We start from the raw sequence: 18,708 nt of genomic DNA, 5'->3' as shown, positions 1-18,708 counted from the left end.
ATACTGGCTTACTGGATTAGGAGGGAGTACCTGATGAGGGCCTTGTCGATCAATTTGGCCCTTGAGGGGCTGTGCAAGGCTTGCGGGATATGTTATTTCTCAGCATAATCTGTGCGTGTTAATAGAGGAGACTGTTTCTACAGTGATGGGATACACTTAAATAGAAGGGGTGCAAAGATACTGACACAGTGTTCAGTGGGTTGGAAAACTGCTAGTGGGGGGGGGACATAGAATAATAGATTAACGATTGCTGCAGGCAGAAGTGAAAATGATTCTTGCACTGCTTCTAGTAGAACATGCAGTGGCCTATAAAGCAAAGTGTCGAAGATTCTCGGAGAACAAGCAAATACATAATTTATATTATGGTTATTACTATGAGTAAAAACAGATGCAGGTATACTTGTAAGTACACTCATGCTACAAGCATAATAAATAGTTTAATGAATTTGAATTACTGATAAAATCATCAAATGCAGACATTGTTGGGGATAACAGACATGGTGTCAAATATAAGCAATTCAGGATTTGAATGTGGGGAGTAAAATAAGTACATAAAGGATAGATAGAACAGGGGAAATTATACTCTCAGTTAAGAAGCACATAAAATCTGAGATAGTGCATCCAGTTGTTATGGGTGGTCAGTGCAATGTTGAATCAGTTTGGTGTTACATAAACACTGGGAAAACAAAAATGAGGTTACAGGTGTGTTATAGGCCTAGTAATTGTGATGATTATATTGAACTATAGAAATATAGAAGTGGATCAGTAAATCAGAATGTCTTATAATGGCGCTTGAAATTTTGTTCAACCTACAATAGCCAGATGGGCGGCAGCAGCAGCAGTGCATAGCACACGCTTCTTGATTAGACTGGGGTTCGAGCCCATGACCACCAAATATGGAGGATGCGGAAAGGTCAGGGAATGACCATCGCATATCCCCGGAGCAATATGACCTTAGTTGCTAATGCTCCTAAAAATCAAACAACAGCAATCTACAAGGTCCGTATTGACTGGACGTTGTGGGTTGGACACTCACACAGTGGCAAGTATTTTGTAGGTTTATTGAATGATTGATTCCTATAACAGTATGTTAGAGATGTAATAAGAGAAAGCAATACTCTTCATCTTAAGAATCTGCAGATATGAGACCCACTAGGTGGCAGTGATCACAATATATTGATGCAGAATTTACTTAAAGATGTAATGTCTATGGGTAATTGAAATTGAAAGGGCTTTTGATTTCATAATGGTGATTACAGCAGTCTCAGATAGGATTTAAATTCTATGCACTTGGACCAACTAATGAACTTACCAACTGAAATTCTAAATGAGAATGAATTAGGGATGTTTTCATAACACGCTACTAGGCTTTTTATACTAACTAAGAGATAAAGTTCAGGGCATGGACCTAAATGGATGTATCATATGAACTGAGGAGACTCATGGCAGCAAAGAAACATGCATGGGATGAATATAAACTGTGAGGTGGCACAGATGCCTATAGTAGATATAAAGTAGTCTGCTCAGTTCTGGAAAAATCAAGAAGCAAATAGAGGATAAAATGAAAAATATGGAATTTTTCATAAAAATTTTATTCTCCCTGTGGCTCCAGGATCTAGTTTGACTCCCACGCAGCACTTTATTTTTGAAATCTGATTTTACTTTTATAAAACTTTGATTAATAATATTGATGAAAGTTTATTAAACTTAATGTCTGTTTGCAGTGATATAAGGGTTAGCAGGGTGGTTAATGGGAGAAATCAAGGTATACTACTGGAAAAGGCTTAGAAAAATTACGCAGATGGACAGAGTCAATTGAGATTTAACTTAGGTTAAATGAAATTAATAAATGCAAGGTATTGATTATGGGAAATCCAGGAATAACATTGAGTGGTACCACACTCAAGGTTTGTTTGTTGTTTGGTTTTTAGGAGCATTAGCAACTAAGGCCATATTGCTCCTGGGATATGCGGTGGTCATTCCCTGACCTTTCCGCATCCTCCGTATTTGGTGGTCACAGGCTCGAACCCCGGTCTAATCAAGAAGCGTGTGCTATGCACTGTTGCTCCTGCCCACCTGGCTATGGAGGCACCCCACACTCAAGGTGGTGAAGAATGAAAAACACCTAGAGGTAATTGTACAGCCCGACATGAAGTTCTCTGAACAGTGCAAATAGGCTGCTAGGACAACTCATGGGGATATGTCTCTGATATACGTGAATTTTGCCAGCAGGGACAAGGAAGTGGTTAACCTTTCTCTTCTCTGTAAGTGATTACAGAGAAGAGAAATATTATTTGGGAGCAAAACTCATAGAGAGAGATAATAAAGTTCTGCAAATTGCAGCACTTGGAAACTAGGCACTTGTGTGGAAACCTGATTGAAGTGATTAAAACTTAACTGGATAGATATCATCAGTATTTAGTTTACTAAATACTGATGACAGATATCTTGAATAACATGCAAAAAGGGAAGACATATTTAAATTGAAAAGAGGATGGTTGCAATATACATGTGCAAAAATTTGCTTTCAGGAAGGGAGAGTATTGTTATTAGTGGCAAACAAGGCTGGGAAGCAAGCTTATGTGGCATCCACAAAAAAAAAAATCTCATCTGTCAATCCCTTATAATAATGTCTAATCCTCCCTAATATTCATTCAAACTACCCACTTCAGCAACACCAGCTGGAAGTTTGTTACATCATTCAGTTACTCTTTTCTTAAAATTATTCAATTTAAATTTATGTCACTTTGTGTGTTGTGTGAGAAAGATTAAGATGCTATCTCCATTGAATTTATTTAATCCATTTAAAACCTTAAACACTTGAGTCAAATCTCCTCTCGGTGCCTAATTTCCAGAGAATGCTGCTATTTATAAAACTGAAGTCTTTCTTGGTAAAAGAACCCTTTTGATTAATCTTGTTGCCCTTCTCTTATCTGTTCCAAGTGATCTGCATCCTTCCCAAAAATGAGACTTCCAGACCCTGTATGCCATAGTTAATTGTTGGCACAAACTTCCATCTGCCATTATGGAAATGGATAATTTGTATAAATTTAAGGGAGGATTAGATGAATTGTTGGAAGCGATATACAGAAAAAGTGAGTAGTTTTTTCATCATTATTATTTTTTTTTATTTGGCTGTTTTTGTATAAGCTGACATGCATAATTTCCCTCTACCATGCTAACTTAAAGAAGCATTGCAGGATCATCTAGACAAGACTGCAGTAATAGTTCAGACACAGCATGGGCTTGGTAAGGGGAGGTCTTGTCTGACCAATTTGATTGGATACTACAATGTGGTCACAAAGGAACTGGATGCAAAAAATAATTTTCATGGAGACGATAGATTTCATAGAGAAATAATTTTCAGTGAGACACGTGACCGGCGTGGAACAAGCAATGGCCAACGCTTAGAGGAATTCCATTGTAATTTACACCTCACCATACTCAACCAACCCAACCACCCAGCAACTTTGTCGAGCATCCTCTGGGAATCCTGGATCGACGTGACCCTGGCCACAAGACCACTCGCTGGTTACATTGTAGACTGGAACGTGCATGAAGACTGGACAACATCCAACCATAGAGCAATAACCTGTAGGATAACAGCATCCCTTGCACAGCAACCTATGGTGTGACTAATGACCCAAAGATATGCCATAGCCAAAGCAAATTGGGAGCTGCTCAGAGAAACTCTGGTGACCCTCTTTCAGGGCCCTCAAGAAGATATTACAAATCCACACAACCTAGACTACCACTAAAGGAAAATTACAAATGCCATAACAACTGCCAGCAACATAGCCATCAGGCTATGTTGCTGGCAGTTGTTATGGAATTTGTAACTCCTGGTAGCAGATTGTAGCAGATTTTGGTTCACATCCTGTAGCACATTGCGTAACTCCTGGTGGAACCAGGAGTTACGCAATCCGCTACAGGATGTGAACCAAAAACAGAGGAGATTTCTAGGCACGCGTTGGACGTGGCCGGAGAGGGAGGTAGCTGTTCTATGGCAACAACACTGGGAAGCTTGTAATCAATATATTGCACTTATAAGAAAAAGAAAACAAGTCCTGGGAGGAGCTCATCTCCATGGTTGGAAATACTGATCCATGGGGGATAGTATATAGAATTACAACAAATAAACTTCCAAGAGGAGAGATAGTGTCATCAACCAAAATTCCCAAGGAAATATTACCACCACCTGGCACAGCTCAGTCAATAACATCCTGGACGCCATCTTCAAAATCCAGGTAATACCAAGTACCCAAAGACAGATGCAACTACAAACAGAAAATGAGACATATAACAACCAACAACTGGAACTACCCTTCACTTTGTAGGAGCTCAACACTGCTGCCTCTAAAATCAGAAGAAGGAAATCCCCAAGCCTAGACCTTCTTGAATCTGAAATCATCAAGAAGACAATAGAATACAGTGAAACTTCCCTTAACGGACAGCCATGGGGAACAAAAATGTGTCTGTTAGAGAGAAGAGTTCGCTAACAAGAAGTCTGAGGGAGAAAAAAAAAAAAAGGAAGAGCTTTAAAAAACAACTCTGTTTCGTCACAGTTGTAAATATCCTTAGCTTCAAAATCACGACATAAATCTTCCAATTTGCCCGTCCACTCTGTTACAACCCCAGTATCAACAGATCCACCTTCACCACTTACTGTTTTCCAAGAAATTTTATGCCGAGTTTTGAACTTGTCTAGCCATCCCACAGAAGCTTTGAACTCATTTACTCCCATAGATTTCGCAACCTCCAAAGCCTTTTCCCTAATAATAGGCCCATTAATGGGAATTTTTTTAGCACATTCGCGACAAAACCACTCATACGTAACATTGTCAATTTGAAGTCCAACAGTTTTCGGGAATGATTTTTGAACCTGATCATTTCCGTGTTGCCAAAATTGTTTGAGCAGTTCATTTTTTTTCTTTAGGATGTCGCTTACCTGCATCTTCCCGATTTTGAATTTTGCAGCGAGATTGCAAACACTATTTTTTTGCCGATCATACGCATTAATGAGTTCGACTTTATCTTTTAAAGTTAAATGTTTACGAGAAGACATTGTGCACTTCACACGACACTGAACAAAACTGAAAACTGAAACTGAAAAGACGAAAGGCCAACCATATTTCCCCCCCCCCCCTGCACACACCGAATTCATCAGAAGTTTTACACGTGCCTTAAAATTCTTGAAAAAGGGTTTAGAACCGCAACGTAAACCTTGATAAAATTCAGAGAATCGGAAATAGAAAATAAACACACGATTGAGGCAATACGTGGAAGAAAAGTTCATAGAAAAAGGGCCGTAAGCTCGCCCGCTGTCCGTTATGGGGAGATCATATTAAGTGCTAATCTAAACGAAACAGTGCAGATTGCCTGTTCGCGTCCGTTACAGAGAATGTCCGCTAGACAGAAGCTGCAAACATGTTAAAACCAATAGAGGTGAGTTGGGGAATTTGAAAATATCTGTTGTAGAGAGATGTCCGTTAACGAGAGGTGTCCGTTAGGAGAAGTTTCACTGTATACCCCACAACCTGTCCTGTACCTCTTTAATCACTGTCTACAAACAGGCCAATTCCCGATGGACTGGAAAACAGCAAACATCAGACTGATCCTCAAAAATCCAACCAACCACAAGACCAGCCAAACTCCTACAAGCCTATTGCCCTCCTTACTGTGCTTAGCAAGCTATTGGAACACCTCTTCCATCAATATATTGAAAACCATTATAACTCAGCCGAACTTCAATCTCCAAATCAATATGGATTCTGTAAAGGCTTGTCCACAGTGAATGCTCTGCAAGCGATCATCACAACCGCACAAAACACAGATAAAATATACTTTTTAGTCATCTCCATTGACTCTGCCGGGGCATTTGACTCACTTTGGTGGTCAAGCGTCCTCGGCAGACTCCGCACTGCCAACCTTCCAAAGAACCTTTATGACTGCATTCAAAGCTACATTTCTCAGAGGAAAATCATAGTAAGAACAACCTACAGCCAGGTCTTATGACTGGTCCACAGAGGTTGTCCGCAGGGCTCTGTCCTGGGTCCTCTTCTGTGGAATATTGTTCTAGTTGAATTCCTAAACTACGATCTTCAAAACGTACATTCACAGGCATATGCAGATAATTTGGTACTCGCCCTTGCAGCGGACTCTCGACGACAACTAGAAGCTATGGCCAACAGAGCCCTCACTACCCTGCAGGAATGGGCAAACCATAACTTCCTTCACATCTCATCAACAAAAACTAGCTCCTTACTGCCCAATTACTTCTAAATATTAGAAGGCTCCCACAAATAAAAAGACAAGGAACAACAATCCACCTAACCGAGCAAATGTAGTATCTGGGGATTGTCCTGGACAGGAACCTGACATTCACTCCCCACTTAAAATACATCCAAACGAAGATCCAAAATTACATGGCCATGGTCAATAGAATCGCCTGAAGAGACTGGGGCCTTAAACACCACACACTCTCCTCGCTCTGTAAGGCTGCCTTTATGCCAATCATCAGCCTCCAGCATGTGGTATCACAAAGCAATAATGGCGACGAATAGAAAGAAACTTGACATGATACAGCGCTCCATACTGCTGACTATATCTAAGGAGTACTGCACGGTCAACACCCACACCCTACAAGAGCTGGCCGATTCCCCCCCCCGACCTGGAGATTGTCCGGACTTGCCTAATGTATAACCTCACAAAACGCAGAACAGTAACCAGCCTTGCCTATACCATGGACCCAACAAACACCCTCACGACTTGATACTCACAATGCGGATATGGCAGGACTGCTGAACCAATTCCACCAAGGGAAACATCACCTGGAAATTCATACCCAAAGTCGCCACATTGGTTTTTCCCAGGTCTACATGCTGCCTTCCTACTAACAGGACACAGACCCATTAGGGAGAAACTCTCCATCCTAGGTATCACTAACAATCCACTATGTCACTGTGTCCTCCCTGAAAGTTGGGAGCACCTAATGTACAGATGTGATCTATATGAAGATCTCAGATGCCAACTAATAACAAAAATATATTAACTGTTGCTTGACCAGGAACATCTCATCCTGAGTGATGAAAGGCACTACAATGCCTTCACGATCTCTTTGCCCACGATCTCTTCAAGAGACGAAAAACCTTCCCGCTCAACTAAGACATAATTCTGACCTCGAATGTCCCTCCAATAGCAACTGAGGTATACATCCACACATGACCAAACCAAGCCTGGCAACAAAACTGATAGCAGAACCTGGACACGGCCTGTATGCCAGGAATGATGCCTTCACCGGATACAACACTTACATGATCTGGACTCTGCACCGACCTTGAGAACCTGCAGCTCAGCTGCCAGTGCCATCTGGTGATTTGTATCACGCTCCCTTGCGTGGTACCTGTAAGCACTCACCCCTGGCAGGGGAGGAGAGGAGTTCTGTCCCCCCCCCCCCCCGCACTGCTTCTTCTGGTGAGGCATGGGCCTCCCTCACTGACTGATTGGCGTCGCCTTCCCTAACATCCCCATACTTCTGTCTTTTCCCCCTTGTCTTCAGTCTACCTCCCCACTCTATCTATATGCAAGCGAATGCCCCACACATCTAAATTTAAACATGTTAAATTAACTGCAATCTCCAGTTTTTGGGGTTTTCCAACTTCAGCATTCCCTTATGGTTTTTGATTTTTTTTTTAGGTCCTTGCCACTGAAATCTCAGGAAATTAGGTGGCAGGACCTGCCAGAGTAAATAATTATAATAATATAATATATATTAATGTATATATTATAATGCTTTACCCTGGGTCCAGTCATCCATGTGCTGGGCACTCGGACGTCTACCACCCACCTAAACATCATTGCTGACCAGGTACACCCTTTCATGGCAACAATCTTCCCCTCTGGCAGTGTCGTCTTTCAGCAGGATAATGTGCCATGCCACACCATCCGGATTGTTCGAGACTGGTTCACGGAACATGAGGAAGACTTCCAGGTATTGTCCTGGCCTTCAAATTAGCCAGACATCAATCCCATCGAGCATCTGTGGTTTGTGTTGTAACAGCAACTCCGATCTGCGGCGTCTTAACCACGGACCTTACAGGAGTTAAAGCATCTGCTGGTTATGTGTTGGTACCAGATACCACAAGACACAATTAGAAACCTTGTTGCATCCATGCCTCACCGGGTACGAGCTGTTTTGGCTACCCGTGGAGGACCAACATCATATTAGGTAGGTGGTCGTGATGTTTTGGCTCATTGGTGTATATCACTTAAGGCAGATATTCCCAGTCAATGTGCCATGGCACACTGGCATTCCTCAAACTTCTTCAGATGTGCCTGCAAGATTAGGAAAACTCCATTGAGTTCAATGACAATCACTCTGCTGTGAACTAACATCTTTTAACTTCAGGTGTGACTTAAGTGACAAAAGGTTGGGTACTACTGACTTTAGTAATGGGCAATTAATTTTGTTTATAGTAATTTATATTATCAGTGTTAAAAGACTGATGAATAACTAAAAAGTTGTTACTTCTTTTTCAGTTAGTACGAATTGCTAAAGTTCTGGGAACAGAAGAGCTGTTTGAATATCTCGAAAAATATCAGTTAATTCTAGATCCAAGATTTAATGATATACTTGGGAGGTAAGTCATAATAGTAAAAGAAAATGAGTGGGGAGAGAGATGTAAATATTTTAAACATATATTACCTGCATTTTATTATTTGAAATATAATATTCCTACATTTGAAATATAGTATTCTTTACACAGAATTGAATTCAGCTGTTCTTGCCATCAGACCTTGATTTTTCCATTAAAATAGGCATATTTTGGTTCAGAAACTCTTATATTCTTTACATATAACTTTCTGAGCCCATGTTACATCCCCTCCCCATCCATCACAGTACTGCCATCAGTAACATCATGGAATTTCATTTAAGTTACCCCAAATTATATTTGTTTTTATGATTAAATGTACAATGACAAATTCCTTTTGGGTATTTGTTTTTGTTACATAAGAAACATGATGGAAGACAGCAGAAAGCATTTCTGGTCCATCAAAAAATAAACATTCCAATCACTTGTACTTTCTTCATTGCCAAAAATGATTATCCATTTCCACTTTGAGCAACTTATTCCATTAATCTACAGTGCCCTCTTCAAAGGTGAACAGTGAGATCCTAGGCACCTCCGTAGCCAGGTGGGCAGGAGCAGCAGTGCGTAGCACACGCTTCTTGATTAGACCGGGGTTCGAGCCCGTGACCACCAAATACGGAGGATGCGGAAAGGTCAGGGAATGACCACCACATATTCCCCGAGCAATATGGCCTTAGTTGCTAATGCTCCTAAAAACCAAAACAACAGTGAGATCCAGCGTTCTATTACTTCCTAAGATTTTATGTTTGCACCTTGGTTCTCATCTCTCCTATCAATGAAAAATGTATCTTCTTTATTCATTTTAAATAAATAATAAATTTTCTGTTTATACTCTGGCATGACAACCAAGTCAGTAGAGTTTACAATAAATCATCAATACAAATATTTATCGTATTTAGTAGTCACGGGCTTGAACCCTGGTCCACTCAAGGAATGCGTGCTATGCACTCTCGCTCCTAACCACTGGGCTACATCAGGCCTTACTGATCCCTTTGGGACAGTTTATATCTCAATTAAATTCTCCCCTTCCCCAAGGTGTCTAGTTGCCAAGGTTTGCAATATGTATCTTCTAAGACATTCTTTATATGAACATTGATTAGTGCTGTTCACCAATCTAGTTGCCCCTTTTCAAACCCTCTCTAGAAGCTTTGTCTTTTTAAGTGCAGCTTTCAGACCTAAATACAATATTCCAAATATAGTCTCACCTTTGTTTTTTAAGGACATTAACACCCCCTCCCCACGAGCTTATAAGTAATGTCTGGATTTCTCTTCCTCAGGTGCAGCACCTTTGATTTAGAAGTGTGAAACTCAAGTTACCATTTTTAGACTATCTCCATCTGATTCAAGCAGCACAGCCTGGTTCTGTTCTTTAATTACCATCATTTCCATCTTTAAATCATCAGTGACTTTGGCAGTTTCCCCTGCATGCGCGCGCACACACACTCTCTCTCTCTCTCTCTCAAATGCCATTAAAGAAGATAGAAAGAGGAGCCCAAAAAAAAAAAAAAAAAAAAAGTCTTTACTGAAGTTAAGATATAAATATCAAGGTGGTTTTTTGCATCCAATTTTTTATGACTTCATTATGATAATTAACCAGATTAGTCAAGCAAGACTTATCCCTCAGAAAACCATGCTGTGATTCATTTAGAATTCTCTATTCCTACTCAGATGGTCTTGTATCACATCTTTAACTCCTTCTGTGCAGATTAAGAAGACATCAGTATTTTTCCAGTCCAAGATGGAATCATTCCGTAGTCTAATGATGACCTTATTAGAATTCCCAATAGCTGCTGATGCACTGACATTCGGCCTTTTTTTTAGTATGGCAGGATGTATACTGTCTATCCTAGGACCATTCCCTCAGCATCAATAGCTTTTCAGTAGACTTCTTCAGAATCACTTATGTTACTGCAATCTGATTCCTTGTTTGCTGTTTTCTTGTGGTTCGAATGGGCTTTCAGCTGTAAATACAACAAGCAAAGTAGCCATTAGTTTTGTTTGCCACTTTTGCTGAGCCTTTTATGATTCTTCCATTTTGATTGAGTAAGGGGCCTGTTTGACACTCTCTCTCTCTCTCTCTCTCTCTCTCGTTTTTGTTTTCGTGTATGGAAAGGGGAGCAATTCTTTTCTCCATTCTTAAATCTTTTTGATAGTGATTTCTCATACTCAGCTTTCAGTTTACCCCATTAGTGGTTTTGTTACATATACATTTATAATACCAATATAAATTGGTATCTCATAATAGCGTGTAACTGTTCTGTGCTTTTTTCTTTTGCTCAATCCAGTGGAGAATTTGTCAAAGTGGATGCCAAAGAGAGCTTAAGGGTTTAAATGAGCAAAAGAAAAAATTATGGAAGAGTTACACATTATCATGAGACACCAATTTATATGGGTATTATAAATGTATAAGTAACAAACCACTTATGGGATAAAGTGAAAGCCGAGTACAAGCAATCACCATCAAAAAGAGTTAAGAATGGATAAAAGAATTGCTACCCATACATGAAAAAGTAGAGAGTGAGTCAAATAGGCCCCTTACTTGATAAAAATGTAAGAATGAATCCATATCCAAAAGCATATAGTTGCCTCTCAAGTTTTAGAGCCCGAGAAATACCTTGATCCACTGCTAGTCATATCTCTTGAAATTGAAGGCTGCACCTTTTTCTCTTGTCACAGAAATTTCTTTGGACACAACCCATTTTTAGGTGCACACACACCCACACAAGTGCCTGTTGTTTTTATCATGAGCATTCATCTATCTACATTCAATGACTTGACCCCCATGGACAGGGTGCCTCCGTAGCCAGGTGGGCAGGAGCAGCAGTGCATAGCACATTCTTCTTGATTAGACCAGGATTCGAGCCCGTGACCACCAAATACGGAGGATGCGGAAAGGTCAGGGAATGACCACCACATATCCCCGGAGCAATATGGCCTTAGTTGCTAATACTCCTAAAAACCAAATAACAAACAACAACAGATTTTCATGAAATTTTATATTAAGTTTCATGTGGACCCTGGACTATAGTACCCCATGTCCATACTACCCCAAAAAGGATAAATCCAAGACTGAGAAAGCAAAGCCTTCAGCCCCTCAGAAGCCTACAGACTGACCCAGCAAATCTTAAATAATGATCCCATTCAAATTTCTGCAGTGGAACTGTTGTGGTTTCCGATGAAATAGTGAAGACATCAAGATCCTCCTTTATAAATTCGAGCCAACGTGCTTCTGCTAACAGGAGACACATTTAAAGGCAAATGATGAGGATCCTTACATGTGTAGCTGTACTATCATTCAGGACAGCTGTGGGTGGATCTATCCATAGAGGAGTCGCCATCCTTGTGGGTAACCATAATCCCTTTTGACATGAATAACGTCTATGCTGGGGGTACCCTGCGGCGCTCAGGCTGTCATGAAAAGTGAAACGTCTAACCACTGTTATATCTTCGAAACTAATAGACGATACTATAAACAATTTATACTTATTTTATCAGGTATATAATGCCATTGACGAATATACAAGAAAAAATTAGAAATTTTGATGATATTTATATTAATATCACTTTTTTCAAAAAAACTAAAAAGTTCACATTTTGGTCATTTGCCGTTGTGCCTTGGTTTCTTTCACTCTCAATAACTTCTAAACTATGATAGATAGACATAAACAGTAACATAACAGCAAAATTATTCAATAGGAAACTTAGTTTTTACATCTATAAATAGTTTTTGATGTAGCTCTTATGGTTCCCAAGTAATAGCAGATGATACGAAGGTTGGCAGGGTTGTTAATGACAGTACACTGCTGCAACGGGATTTAGAAAAGTTGAGCAGATGGGCTGAGTGGTGTCAAATGAAGTTTAACATTGACAAATGTAAAGTACTACATATGGGAAGCAGTAATCCCAGAGTAACGTATCAACTCTGAGGTACCACACTGACAGTGGTAGAGAAAGAAAAGGACCTGGGGGGTAATTGTGCAGGCAGATATGAAGTTTTCTGAGCAGTGCAGACGGTCTGCAAGAGTAGCTCATGGTGTTGTGTCAGTGATATACAGGAAGTTTTCTAGCAGGGATAAGGAGGTGATTATCCCCTTGTATGAGACAATGGTCAGACCACACCTTGGGTACTGTATACAGGTGTGGAGGCCTCATTTTAAGAAGGATGTAGAGCTGTTGGAACGAGTACAGAGAAGGGCAACAAGATTAGTGAATGGAACAAAGGGTTGCTGTTAAGAAGAAAGCCTTAAGTTTTGCAAATTACAGTGTCTGTAGACTAGGCACCTGTGAGGTGATCTGATTGAGGTGTATAAAACCTTGAATGGTTTGAGCATGCTCAATGCTGATGTGATTCTTCCTCTTGCTCAGAATAATCGCTTGAGGACATAAATTCAAATTGAGGAAAGATGGTTGTAGGATAGATGTGCGGAAGTTTGCCTTGAGCCAGCGGGTGGTTGATTGCTGAAACAAACTTCCATCTGTCGTTGTAGAAGTAGATAGCTTAAATAGATTCAAGGCAGAACTTGACAAACATTTGGAGCGAGCGGATGGGTGAAATAAGGGTTTTTTTTTTTTTTTTTTTTTTTTTTCGTCGATGCTATATAAGCTTGCTTTCTTGTATCATGTGCCTTTGCTAATGCTAATAGCGATGCAAAGTTGAGATCATTGAAAAATTCTAGCATTTTAAAGTTTGTTTTTGCAATATTTTGAAAACTATAAACGTTACACAAAAACAGTAAGCAACAAAATTGTTGTCCATAGAGAGCTCTACAAGTATATATAACGTAAATTTCAAATCAGGATTTTAGTTTTCAAGAGGTGAACAACTCGTTAATTTTCAAGAGGTGAACAACTCGTTAAAGTAACTACTTTCTTCAGTTACTTTGCATTTGTCGAACAGTGCAGTTGTGTTTCATTTAGTTAAGTTGTGGTGATACCAAAAGTTACATCAACTAAACATGTTCCAAGATTTTGACAAAATCACAAATCTAACGTTGAAAAGCAAGCACTAAAGTCGGTGGCGGAACGCGAGAGAGAGAGAGAGAGTCGTAAGTGTAAACGCGAGCAAGATCAATTAGAGGCAGATGTCTGGCCATCACCATCGAAAAGAACAGTGCAATCAGTGAGTGAAGATTGTCAAAAGTGTTATACATTAGCTTCAAAAGAATTTGATAGAACGTTTTTGAACAACTTGTTTGGATTGTCTGCAGTTTTTGCGACAGACTGTGGTTTCAGAATGATTTGAGATTACCAAAGCCAAACCACATACAAATTCTTGAAGATGAATTTCCACAAGCAGCAAATGTGGCACTGTTTATGCTTTGCAATACATTCTTCACAAGCTTAGACTCAGGAAATGTACCATCGTTATTATTATTATTATTATTATTAGCTATATGGTGCAAGGAAGTCTGAGGCTTATGCTGCACCAGCCAAAAAAAAATACCCGAGTTACCCTGAGAAAGACAAAAGTAGAAGGAAATCACCAAAAAAGAGAAGAATGATGATATCCAGCTCAGGACCCTGGGTGTGTCAAGCCCATACTCACCAGATGTGAGCCCCTGGGGATTCCAAGTCCAGCGGCTTCATAGATCATCCATTTCCATTGAATTTATCAACATTCAATTGTATAAGCCAGTGCTTCTCAAACTTTTTTGGATCAATGCCCCCCCCTCCCCCGGTTGGATCACCCCCCTAAAAAAAAGCCCTGGCGAGGGCTTTTTTTTTAGCCCACCAATATAAAGTGAACCTAAATAACTGAAATGAATATTTGTCTGTTTGCCTCCAAAAATGTAAATGCAGCCCTGCATGTATGTGTGTGAATTATAAAGAAAACTATTTACTGCAATTTATTCCTTCTTCGTAAAAAATTACAACTACATAAATAAAGTCAGTTATAGTCACTTAAATTAAGTTGTAAAAATTAAAGTTAATTGCATAAATAAGTCATGATATTAATGGAAATAGTTAATTATATTTTAATATTTAATGCGATGGATGAGCTTGGTGGAGATTTATTAGCTTATTAATATTAGGTTTAATTTCTGTAAGTAGAAGTCATTAATCGCCACGTTTAACAACATCCAGACAATTTCTTTGTTTTGTCAGCAGTTGAGAAACAGCACTGAAACCGGTTTCGACTAGATATGTTGGAAAAGAAATAAGTAATTTTTTTACAATTCCCCACAATGCAGGATAATGGTCAGGGATTTTCTTTTATAACCAAAATTCCTGGTATGAATTTTGAAATTTTGGCTTCAGTTCAACTTCATTTTGTAATTCAGTCAATTCTTCTTCTACAAAACGTTCACCATCGTCATTATTTAAAAAAGGATTTATAACCCAATCTGGAATTTTAAAATTAAGGTGAGCTTCGAACCTTTCCTAGATATCTCTGTGCAACATTTCTAGTTGATTACAAAAAGTTAGTAGAGTTTCATCAGCTATTTTTTCTTTTTTCTCTATTTCCAACAGATTTGGAAATTGATACAATTCATGTCGTCCTACGTTGCATGTAAAAAGCTTTAATTTTGAAATAAATGCTGAAATATGAGTTTTCGCCTTGAATAAGAGTTACATCTTGTCCTTGTAAATGTAAGTTCATTGAGTTGAATCTAGTAAATAAATCTGCAAGATAAGCAATATCAGTTTTCATTTTCTTGAGGTCATTACTAAGGTCATTGTTCCTATCTTCAAAAAACTTGACAACAGTATCAAAGAGTTCATAAAATCTGTTGAGACAGTTGCCTTTTGACAGCCACCGAACCTCGGAGTGAAGTAGCAATCGTTCAAAATCTTCACTGTTTTGATCACAAAGCGTTCGAAATATATGATCATTCAAAGAATGTGCTTTAATTTTGTTTATAGCAGTACTAACAGTTTGTAGAGAATTGTGCAGTTGATCACCAAGTTTTTTCGCAACTAAATGCTGACGGTGAATGACACAATGAACTAATAATATTTGGCACAGCATTTTTTAAATAAGCCATAAAACCCTTGTAACGGCCAATCATTTATGGTGCTCCATCCACCCCCTGTCGCCCCCTTTCATGCCTAATGCCCCCATGGATAATTCAAATGCCCCCCTGGGGGGGCCGATATCGTACACTTTGAGAAGCACTGGTATAAGCGACAGTTGATTTCAGCTAGATTGCCATTCATGCAGAGTTGACATTTGCGATATGAAACTGGCAGTTATGGTATCATCAGACAAGTCATAAATATTCCAGCCGATGTGAATAATATGGTTAGCATTGTCTCGTGCTTTAGACAACAATTATGCATTCAACGTTCACATCAAGAAGCATTTGATTCATAAATCGGCTTACTTGCAAGGATATGTGAGAAAAGAAACGGTCAAATCGTGGCTAAGGTATTTAATCAATACTCCTCTGTACAAACATTATAACATCAGTCAATCGCCAGTTTCTTGCTACAGTTTCATCGAGAGTTACCAATAGCGAGTAAGTAGACAATGTAGAGAAGATCTTGTCATCTGAAAGTGACATCGAATTACTTATGGCACAGCAACATGCTTTACTTTGGAATGAAGACAAATATCTTACAATCGCCCCTGGACAACACAATCAACAGATGTCTATAGTTTACGACGAACATGCTGAGGAACTGCCTTTTGCAGCGATATGCTTAGGCCATCCATATGAATTTAAAGATGGATTACGTCTTACTCCCTTTATGATGGCAACTAGTGAAATAAGACGAAAAGATCGCCGAGGAGTAATGCCACGTCATATTCTATACATGGCGATGAAAATTTTACACTTGAGAATAACCATAGTTTTATATTCCACTTTCAAATGCGTCGGATAAACTTCCAACATAACAAAACGTATGATAAGACCAAAAATTTGTTGAAGAATGCATCAAATGTAACTTGTCGTTTCTCAAATCGATTCCAAATTCTGTACACTACTGGTCTCAACGCAAGAAAAATGTCTTTGCTATGATCAGACAACTTGGTAAACCAACCATGTTTCTGACATTGAGTGCGACAGAGGTTTGCGGGCCACATCTCTTGAAAACACTTCACAGACTAAACAGTAGTGAAGATACAGAAGTTTGTGATCCAGTGAAAGAATTGACAGCATTGCAGCATAAGAAGCTAGCCAATGAGGATCCAGTCACATGTGTAATATACTTCAATAAGCTAGTTGATGTTATAATGCATATACTGCAATCAAAAAGGTACAATCCTTTTGGAAAATTCAAAGTAATCGATTTCTTCAAGCATATAGAGTTCCAGCATTGTGGCAGTCTGCATTCTCACAATTTTCTGTGAGCATGCAGACTGCCACAAAACGATATTAAAGATCTACAAAACGATCCTAAATAATTGGTTTCGGAAGATATGCCAAAGACTGTAGAAATAATAAATGAATTGTGCAGTGTTGGTGCTTCGGATCTTCTAGCATCTTACTCAAATCAAGTGCACAAGCATACATTTACTTGTTTCAAGAAGAATGTTGATCGATGCAGATTCAATATTCCATGTTGGCCTATGGATCAAACTCGAGTTTTAATACTGAAGAACACACAACACTCTATGTTCAGGTTTAAAACGGCATTTTCAACAATATATTAGAAAGATCTTGAAGAGAAACATTGCGGTACACTCGAGCAGTTTCTAGAAGAGCACAAGTTGGATATGAAAACTTACTTGGATGTTATTTGATCAGGATTGATGAGATCTACCATTCTAATGAAAAGAAATATGATACAACTTTGGACAAATACCTTCAATCCTTGGATAGCTGGTATATTAAATTCGAACCTGGATTTACAGTTCATACTCGAGGAACATTCATGCGCATCATATGTTGTAAAATAGGTTAACAAAACCAACAGAGGCATAAGCCATTTGCATCAAGAGTTGATCAAATTGCAAGAAGAGTATCCAGATCAAGACTACACCGACTTGTTAAAACTTGTTGGCCTTAAAAAGTTGAACAGCATTGAAATGTGCTCGCAAGAGGCAGCTTGATATTTGCTTTGCCAGCCAGTGTCTGAGGCTAGTAGAGAAGTTGTGTACATTCCATCTACATCCCAACTACATTCTAACCTCATGAGCATCTGAAAAGTAAGAAGAGCAAAAAACGAATGGCTGAATAAAATCTCGATGATCATTCTACCGACATATGGAATGAAAATATTATACAGAAATATGAGAAAAGACCAAAAGATGGAGAGTTCGGTCAGCTTTGCTTGGCTGATTTTGCAGAAAAATACAGATGCGAGTCATAAGATATCGCCAGTATGAAATGTCTGAATTGGCAGAGAATAAACGCGAGATGGTTTTTCTTTACTGGCCTTTCAAAAATGAAATGGTTGATATCTTAGATTCCAACAAGTTTCTTCAGATATACGATGAAAACAAAGAGTACTTTATGAATTTCGGCAAAAGGTACGAGTTATTTTGTCAATACATTGATATTTGTCAATACATTGTCAATACAATACATTTGTCAATACATTGATATTGACAAAACATTAGAGTATTGTAGAAAACTTTCATTGAAATGGACGATAAGAGGATGCTCAAGTGAAATGTGAGGAATATCTTCAAAGTCGAATTACACTGGATGCTTGTACATCTGCTGTGGTACATCGGCAAGATAATATCATGACCAGCATCGATTACTACAGGTTGGTTCGAATGATGAATAGAGAACAAGACAAGTTGATTCTTGAAGTTATACATCGAATAACAGATTGCGCTAACAGAACACCGCTTCAAATATTCTTTACTGGTCCAGCAGGCTGTGGCAAGACGTTTACCTTGAAAATTATGATGGAAACTTACAATTGTTTAAGTCAGGCACACAACTCGCTTAACAACACATTCGTCACCTGCACCTTGGCTTGGAAGGCAACTGCAGCGATCAATGGTACTACAGTTCATTCGGCATTCAAAGTTGGTATGAAGCAAATACATGGTGCTTCATACTGCATTTCAAAACGTTCGAGCAGTATTCATCAATGAAGTTAGCATGATCAGAGCTGACATTTTGCATATGATCAATGCCAGACTGCAGATCACTGG

At 39.1% G+C, this 18,708-nt stretch overlaps 1 protein-coding gene across 7 annotated transcripts in view; it reads left to right on the top strand.

Moving 5' to 3' along the window:
• LOC150080888 (casein kinase II subunit alpha-like) overlaps positions 1-18,708 on the top strand; it is a 496,207-nt gene that overhangs the window by 361,332 nt on the left and 116,167 nt on the right. For all 7 annotated transcript variants that reach the window (XR_016547403.1, XM_090381541.1, XM_090381537.1 and 4 more), the window contains one exon: positions 8,539-8,639. Coding sequence is in view for 6 of the 7 variants with exons in the window: in XM_090381541.1 (XP_090237667.1) it covers positions 8,539-8,639 (101 nt within the window). In the remaining variant the exon portion in view is untranslated. The remainder of the gene's footprint in view (positions 1-8,538; positions 8,640-18,708) is intronic.

This window comes from Mastigoproctus giganteus, chromosome 9 (genome assembly GCF_048544385.1).
Source record: "Mastigoproctus giganteus isolate SK-2022 chromosome 9, ASM4854438v1, whole genome shotgun sequence".
NCBI lineage: Eukaryota > Metazoa > Arthropoda > Arachnida > Uropygi > Thelyphonidae > Mastigoproctus > Mastigoproctus giganteus.
The sequence above is the reverse complement of the archived record's forward strand: the minus strand, read 5'-3'. Positions and strand labels throughout refer to the sequence as shown.